Source organism: Sus scrofa, chromosome 12 (assembly GCF_054392235.1).
Source record: "Sus scrofa isolate SSC_HxYL_T2T_F1_AM1 chromosome 12, Sscrofa_HxYL_maternal_Yorkshire_Landrace_v2.0, whole genome shotgun sequence".
Classification (NCBI taxonomy): Eukaryota; Metazoa; Chordata; class Mammalia; order Artiodactyla; family Suidae; genus Sus; species Sus scrofa.
Genome location: NC_139394.1, coordinates 40,191,174 through 40,200,380, shown reverse-complemented (window position 1 = coordinate 40,200,380; position 9,207 = coordinate 40,191,174). Strand labels below are relative to the sequence as shown.

General features: G+C 38.8%; 1 protein-coding gene across 3 annotated transcripts in view; it reads right to left on the bottom strand.

Moving 5' to 3' along the window:
• Positions 1–6,224: 6,224 nt before the first annotated feature.
• DHX40 (DEAH-box helicase 40) overlaps positions 6,225–9,207 on the bottom strand; it is a 46,889-nt gene continuing 43,906 nt past the window's right edge. For all 3 annotated transcript variants that reach the window (XM_003131664.6, XM_084985021.1, XM_005668994.4), the window contains exons 17-18: positions 8,684–8,912; positions 6,225–7,511 (exon numbers count right to left, since the gene is read on the bottom strand). In XM_003131664.6, the coding sequence (XP_003131712.1) occupies positions 7,372–7,511; positions 8,684–8,912 (369 nt within the window). In that variant the 3' untranslated portion in view covers positions 6,225–7,371. The remainder of the gene's footprint in view (positions 7,512–8,683; positions 8,913–9,207) is intronic.

Here is a 9,207-nt window from a genome sequence, read left to right as displayed (position 1 = left end):
GTTAAGGATCTGGCATTGCCGTGAGCTGTGGTGTAGGTCACAGACGAGGCTCGGATCTCGAGTTGCTGTGGCTCTGGCATAGGGTGGTGGTTACAGCTCCGATTAGACCCCTAGTTCCCTAGCCTGGGAACTCCATGTGCTGCAGGTATGGCCCTAGAAAAGGCAAAAAGACAAAAAGACAAAAAAAAAAAAAAAAAAAAAAAGGAAGCAATTTAAATTAGAATGAAAATTGCTTTTCTGGAATAAAGTAAAATACAATCAAAAGAAGAATATATCCTAACATGAAAGTTATATGAAATTCAAATTTCACTGTCCATAAAGTTTTATTGGAACACAGCCATATCTATCTGTTCATATATTATCTATGGTTGCTTTTATACTACAGCAGCATAATTATTCCAACAGAGACTGTATGGCTCAAAAACCTAAAATATTTACCATCTGACCTTACAAAATACCAATCAGTTAATTTCATTTCTTTTTTTTTTAGAGCCACACCTGCAGCATATGGAAGTTCCCAGGCCAGGGGTTGAATGGGAGCCTCAGCTGCCATCCTACACTAGTCCAATTTGTTAACACCGAGCCACAATGGGAACTCCAATTTCATTTACTATAAACAATTTAAAGTAAGGGAAAAGACCTGAATATCTAAATATGTACATTGACATAATAATGAGGCTTTTTTTTTTTGTCTATAGTTACGAGAATATTTTTGAGGGATTTTGAGGGACCGAAAGGCTACAGTAAGACAGGTACTTTAACTACATTGCTGTTAGGAATGTAAACTGGTTGATGTATTTTGCAGAGTAGGCAACAGAAATCTTAAGAATCACTTCTCACTGCTGTAAAGAATTCAACTAGGAGTTCCTGTCATGGCTCAGTGGTTAAGAAATCCGACTAGGAACCATGAGGTTGTGAGTGAATGGTCAATAAATAAAATACCGAATCTTACTAGTAATTTGGGAAATGCAATGGAAAATGTTACATGCCATTCTTTTTCTTTTATATTTTATTTACCTTTTTAGGGCTGCCCCCGCGGCATATGGAGGTTCCCAGTCTAGGTGTCAAATTGGAGCTTAGCTGCTGGCCTACACCAGTCACAGCAACATCAGGTCCGAGCCCCATCTGCAACCTATACCACAGCTCACAGCAATGGTGGATCCTTAACCCACTGAGCAAGGCCAAGGATCAAACCTTCATCCTCATGGATGCTAGTCAGATTTGTTTCTGAGGAGCCACGATGGGAACTCCACGTTTCTTTTTATACAATGACCATGTTTATTTGCTTACTTTTGCTTTTTAGGGCTGCACCTACAGCATATGGAGGTTTCCAGGATAGGGGCTGAGCTGCCAGCCTATGCCACAGCCACATCATCATGGGATCTTAGCCATATTGACCTACACCACAGTACATGGCAACACCATATCTTTAACCCACTGAGCAAGGCCAGGGATCAAATCCGCATACTCATGGATACTAGTTGGGTTCGTAACCCACCTGAGCCACAACAGGAACCCTTGCCCATTTTTCTATAACATTCGTTTTCATTTGTTTCTTTTCACTTTGTTTCATTTAGTAATCTGAAGGTGAATCTTTATTCTTTAAAGAACAAACTACTTCATAAACGATTACCTTTCCTCCAAGACTCCTTCCCCACCTTTTTAACTAGATCCAGTGTTCTTCTAATAATACTGCTCACAGACCTCTCAAAGGAAATCAATCCTTATCAACACCGTTGTTATAATTACCTTAAAGATGTAATGATCTCATTCCCCTCCAATAAATTCACACGTAGTACAAAGTAAGTCCAAATTCCATAGTTTGGCTTTCAAAGCCTTCCATAGTCTGTCCTCAACCAATATTTTTAACATATTACTTTCCTATATATACTCTATGCACCAATTAAAATAGACTACCACCCTCTCAAACATTCCCTGGGCTTTCTAATTCTGATTTATACTGTTCCTAGCACCCAAGTATTTGTTGGAAATTCTTCTTCAAAGAAGGTTCTCCCTTCCAATATAATACCAGTAAATAAATACAGCTGACCCTTAAACAATGAGGTGGTTAGTCAGGGGCATGCACCCTCCCAGCAGTTGAATATCCTCATATAACTTTATGGTCGGCTCTCCATAAGAGTGGTTCTGCATCCTCGGATTAAATCAATCACAGATCATGTAGTACTAAACTATGTATTCACTGTAAACAAAAACAAAAACCCAAACCAGGGCGTTTCTGTTGTGACTCAGCAGAAAGAAACCCAACTAGTATCCGTGAGGACAGGGGTTTGATCCCTGGCCTCGCTCAGTGGGTTAAGGATTGGCATCACCACGAGCTGTGGTGTAGGTCGCAGATGCGGCTTGGATACTCTGTTGCTCTGGCTGTGGTGTAGGCTGGCAGCTGCAGCTCCAATTTGACCCCTGGCCTAGGAACTTCCATATGCTGCACATTTGGCCCTAAAAAGAAAAAAAAAAAATCCAAAATCATTTATAACTGTGTACAACTGGACATGCACAGTTCAAACCCATGTTTTTCAAGGGTTAGTTGTATAGAAGAAAAAAAAAAAAAGCCACCATTTTGCAACCATAAGAATACAACTGGGAGTTCCCTGGTGGCCTAGCAGTTAATGACTTGGCATTGTTACTGCTGTGACTTGGGTTTGATCCCTGGCCCAGGAACTTCCGCATGCTATGGGAATAGCCAAAAATAAATAAATATATAAATAAATAAAACTAAATCAGGTATGAATCAGAGATTGGTAATAAATCCAGAGAGTAATCATTTATGAGGGACAGGCTATACCACATAATCCCAAAGTTCCCTCCTATACATTACTTATTAACTATAAGAGTAGATTGAAGAAATAAACCAAAAAACATCCTAACCAAGTAATCAAAATTGATATCACCAAAAAGGTGTAAATATCATGTACCTAAAGATCTGATGCCTTGGGAAAGTTACTCTATCATTGTGACTGCAATATTGCAGTCACAAATGCAAAACCACGAGGAAACAGAGAAATCCAAATTGAGGATCTTCTATAAAATAACCTGTATTATTTTAAAATGTCAAAAGTGTTATTTGAATATGTTAAATGTGAAAGACAACAAGTAAGTCTGGGCAAGAACATGGAGAAAGGGAATCCTTGTATACTTTTGGTGGCAATGTAAGGTGGTATAGTCACTATAGAAAATAATATGGAGATTCTTCAAAAAATTAAAAAATAGAACTACCACAGGATCTAGGAATTCCACTTCTGGGTATTTTACCAAAGAAAACAAAGATACTAATTTGAAAAGATATATGCACTCTTATGTTCATTGCAGTATTACTTATAATAGCCAAGATATGGAAGCAACCTAAGCATCCATTGATGGATGAATGGATAAAGATGTGGCATATATATTTACAATGGAAAATTAGCCATTAAAAAAAAAGAAGAATGAAGGAGTTCCCGTCATGGCACAGCAGAAAAGAATCTGACTAGGAACCATGAGGTTGCAGGTTTGATCCCTGGCCTTGCTCAGTGGGTTAAGGATCTGGCATTGCCATAAGCTGTGGTATAGGCTGCAGATGTGGCTTGGATCCCGAGTTGCTGCGGCTGTAGCATAGTCCGGCAGCTGTAGCTCCAATCAACCCCTAGCCTGGGAACCTCCATATACCATGGGTGTGGCCCTAAAAAGCAAAAAAACAAAAATAAATTTTTTAAAAGAATGAAATCTTGCCATTTGCAACAATGTGAATGGACCTAGAGGGTATTATGCTAAGTGAAATAATCAGAGAATGACAAATACCAAATGATTTCACTGATATATTAGATCTGAAAAACAAAACAGGGAATTCTCATTGCGGATCAGCGGTAACAAATCCAACTAGTATCCATGAGGACATGGGTCAAAACCCTGGCCTCGCTATGAGCTGTGCTATAGGTTGAAGGTGCAGCTCATGTCTGTTATTGCTATGGCTGTGGCGTAGGCTGGCAGCTAGAGCTCTGATTTGACCTCTAGCCTGGGAACTTCCATGTGGCTTGCGTGCAGCCCCCAAAAGACAAACAAAACAAAACAAACAAGAGTTCCTGTTGTGGCACAGTGAAAATGAATCCAGCTAGTATCCATGAAGATACAGGTTTGAGTCCTGGCCTCACTCAGTGGGTTAAGGATCCGGTGTTACCATGAGCTGTGGCCTAGGTTGCAGATGCAGCTCAGATCTGGCATTGCTGTGGCTGTGGTGTAGGCCGGCAGCTGTAGCTCCAATTTGACCCCTCACCTGGGAGCTTCCATATGCCTTGGGTGGGGCCCTAAAAAGCAAAAAAGTAAATAAATAAATAAACATAACAAAACAGAAACAGAGTCATAAATACAGAGAATAAACAGGTCATTGTCAGACGGGGAGAAGTGGGGTGATAAGTGAAACAGATGAGGGAGATAAAAGAGGTGCAAACTTCAGGAAGTTCCCGTCGTGGCACAGTGGTTAACGAATCCGACGAGGAACCATGAGGCTGCGGGTTCGGTCCCTGCCCTTGCTCAGTAGGTTAATGATCTGGCGTTGCTGTGACCTGTGGTGTAGGTTGCAGACGCGGCTCGGATCCCGCGTTGTTGTGACTCTGGCGTAGGCCAGCGGCTTCAGCTCCGATTAGATCCCTAGCCTGGGAACTTCCATATGCCATGGGAGTGGCCCAAGAAATGGCAAAAAGACAAAAAATAAATAAATAAATAAATAAATAAATAAATAAATAAAATAAAACCTATTAAAAAAAAAAAGAGGTGCAATCTTCAGTTATAAAATAAGTAAGTCACAGGGAAGAAATGTACAGCATAAGAATAGAGTCAGTAACACTGTAGTTATCTATGTATAGTGACAGAAGGTAAATAAATTTATTGTGATGAACATTCTGTAATGTATAGAAATATCAAATCACTATGTTGTGCACCTGGAAATAACATAGTGTTGTAGGTAAATTATACTTGATTTTTTATTATTTTTTAAATTGAAGTATAGGTCATTTTACAGTTTCAGGTGTACAGCAGAGATTGAGTTATATATATTCTTTTTCAGATTCTTTTCCATCATAGGTTATTATAAGATATTGAATATAGTCTCTGCACTATACAGTAGGTCCTTGTTTTATAAATTCCCTATACTCCAATTTAAAAAAATTTTAAATGTAAAATGCAAAGAAAGACGAAGGACCTTTTCCATATTAAAGGAGATTAAATACACCCACAGCATATGGATGTTCCCAGGCTAGGGGTCAAATCGGAGCTATAGCTGCTGGCCTACCCCACAGCAATGCAGGATCCAAGCTGCATCTATGACTTACACCACAGCTCATGGCAATGCTGGATCCTTAACCCACTGAGTGAGGACAGGGATTGAACCCACATCCTCATGGATACTAGTCAGGTTTGTTACCACTGAGCCACAACAGGAACTCCATGATTCTTTTTTTTTTTTTTTTTTTTTTTCCTGTCTTTTTGCTATTTCTTGGGCCGCTCCCCAGCATACGGAGGTTCCCAGGCTAGGGGTCGAATCGGAGCTGCAGCCACCGGCCTACGCCAGAGCCACAGCAACGTGGGGTCCAAGCCACGTCTGTGACCTACACCACAGCTCAAGGCAATGCCGGATCATTAACTCTCTGAGCAAGGGCAGGGACGGAACTCCCAACCTCATGGTTCCTAGTTGGATTTGTTAACCGCTGTGCCACGCCGGGAACTCCAGGAACTCCACGATTCTTGACTGGATCCTAAAATGGGGGAAAATGACATAAAGGATATTATTTGGGACAACTGACGAAATTATAGATACAGATCATAGATATAGAATGTGTGCTTAATAAATGTTTACTCAGATAAGAGAGCTTTCATCCCAAGAATCAACATACACCCCCACCACGTCTTAAGAAAAGGCACTGATACATATACCTGAAAAGAGAAACTGATAGGAATAATGTGCTGAAAATGTATAGAGCACTGAAGATTAAAATGAACAAGTTGACAACGCTGGGAATGTTTGGAGAAACCATCACCACTCACCTTACTTCAACAACAATCACATGGATTTAGGTCCTCATGGGATTTTTCAATAAAAGCTTCAAGTTTCTAATAATGAACAGAAAACTGTTTAGATGCCAAGGGAAATAACTGTAAAAGAGTGAGTTACCCATAAAAACTTTAGATTCTTAAATTTTACAAAAAAAACATCTAAAAACACACATTATACTGCCTTTTGAATTTTAATGACACTAATAGTTTTATTTAACAAACATTGAGTGACTACTATGTGCAAAGCACTGTGCTAGATGCCATGAAAGATACAAAGATGAAAAAGACATAGTCCCTGCCCACAAGGAGCGTATAATCTAGTGGGGGAGACAGACAAATACACAAATACCTAGAATACAAGGCAGTAAACAACAGAGTGGGCAAGTGCTGAGTGTGGCCTGAGTGTGATACTAACTGGCCTCAAGGTTCCAATTTGAAACACTGTTGATAGTGTTGGCTGCTTTGAAAATCCCTCTCAAGATTGGTATTAACAGATGTTTAATTGGTCCTACCCAAGCAGCTGTGAGGCAAGAGAGTAGGCCAGGTGGAAGGGCTGTTTGAAACACTGTCCACCTACATACATGGTGCTGATACAAGTATGTAGGGCCAGCTCAAAAGAGAACATATATATATCATCTGTCCTTTGGTTAATGGCTATAGCTACTGTTTTAAACAATATACTTTTATATAAAAAGGAATTTGTATAACCCCAGAAAAATCAACTTAAGGATTAATATTAATTCAACAAAGAACCTTGCCATAGGCAATTTTCTTATTTACTAATTGATTAAGTCTTTTCTCTAAATATCTATAAAGCTCTGTAGCAATTAAACAGTTAGACATCTAAGTATTGCTGAGTAAAAACCTCTTAGGTTCAGCCTTCGTAAGGAAATGGTCACATAACCTGAAAACCTGATATAATACTATTCTAATAGCAACAAGAAGGCCTTAAAGAGATTTAAGGAAAATAATTTTTAATGCTTCGATGCAAATGGAATACACGCTGATTAAATACAATTCAATGTTCTTTGAAAATATCTCAATGACAGCATTTGATACCAGTTAAGGCCAGCAAAATTGAAGTGAGGAAAATTTCACACAAATTGTCTTTCATTGGTTTCATGTATCATTGCCTATGACGATGGCAACCCAATCTTTTCTTCGAAAATTCCATTTACTGGTACAGATGAGCTTTGATTTGCTTTTAACTTGTATGCTAAGAAAAGTTGCTGACCACTTCCTCTTGGTAGTGCTGTCTGACATAAATGGTAAAGTAGAAGCACATTTTCTGGCTGCTTTTCCTACTTCCTGAATTGGAGGGTTCACTGCTTAGCCTGTTTCCTTCAGTGTGTCACTGTGATCCTGGGACCTCTGCTGCTTTCTCTCAAGGAAACGAGCACGTGCATCTGATATGGATTTATCGTCATTTCTTCTTTGCATTTTCTTTAGGACTTCTTTTGATATCCCATCTGAAAACATTACAAATTAATCCAGTAAAACTTTAGTTTTGAGTTTCAGTACTAGAAATGTTAAGAGAAAGAGATGCCCTGATTTTTCAATGTTAAGGGAGAAAAAAGGCAATTAAAATTTGCCCTATCAAAGGAAATGATACAGGAGTTCCCGTTGTGGCTCAGTGGTAATGAACATGACTAGCATCCATGAGGACTTGGGTCCAAACCCTGGCCCTGCTCAGTGGGTTAAGGATCTGGCATTGCTGTAAGCTGTGGTATAGGCTGTTACTGCAGCACCGATTCAATCCTTAGCCTGGGAACTTTCGTATGCTGCAGATGTGGCCCTAAGAAATGATATAGTTGATGGCTAAAAAATAAGAGAAGAGGCCTGAGGAGGCAGAAAAACTGACCTTAATTCAAGCACATAGTGTAGTTATACACTGCAACCAAATACCTAGTAGTCAAAATTTCTAAAGACTCTTCTATAATCTTGGGCAAAATTCTCCATCATTTTATTTTTCAGTGATGTTAAATAAGGATAACAATTTACTCCATCAATCAGCCTCAAAAAGCTTTACTGAAAAGCTTTTTATATGTGAGCTGGGAATTAAGCTTTCTGTCCCAGTTCAGCACAACTGTTTATGCCTTCTAATTAGGACCTAACATTTCAGGAAAAATCTCCTGGGGGAAAAAAAAGGGTGTTCTAAGGCAATAATTTACAAAATTTTATGAACAAAATAAAACCAGTAAAGCACCACTGGGAAGCAATATGGCATAATGATTAAGAGTAGAGGCCACGGAGTCAAACTCTTTGGATTCAAAATCCAGATTCACCAAATGTTAGCTTTGGAATTCTCAGCAAAATTACACTGTTATTTCCCCATCTATAAAGTAGGGATATGTAGTTACTTCTTAGGGTTACTATAAAAATTTAATGGAGTAATGTAAGTTGTTAGCACATGGCAAAAGTTCAATAGATTTTGTTGTTAGTAATGTTAGAAAAAGGGATTAAGGAAAAACATAATTAGAAGGAAAAAAGGAAGTAAAAAAATAACTTAAGTCTGAGATTCGTGACAACTCTTTGCTTTTATGAGGAGACAGACAGAGCCAGAATCTAAGCTCTGCAACAGCATTTCTGTAACTACATGAGAATTTGGACATTTATGCTCTAGAACAAGTGATTCACTCACCCTTCAGATGCTTTACATTTTCCTTATTTGTCCACCTCCTTCTTGCATCTTCTCTCACTTCACGTCGGGCCACACTGCTCAAATCATGTGCATTAAATTCATGCAACTTGGGTAACAAGTCTCTCACCCATTCATAACGGATTGGACACACAATTCTTGCGTAGACTTTGGTGGTAACTAATACCTCATGAAAAATGATCCATTCAAGTTTGGTTTCCTGTTCATGAAGCTACACAAAAGAATTCTTTTAAGGATGATACCTCAATAACCTGCCTTATTCCACATTAGACCAACCAAATACTAACAGTCCAAATTCTTCTGAATTAATCTCTGTATTCTTAAAGAGGAGACATGGGCCAATCAATATGTTTATGTAATATAGATAAATGCTCATCCTATCCTCAAAGAGAAAAGTAGAAGACATCTGTATATTACTTATTCCTACACCTTTACAAATGTCTTCCTTTTATTAAAAATAAGGTACCTTACAAAAAGAAATAATAGGAGTTCCCATCATGGCTCAG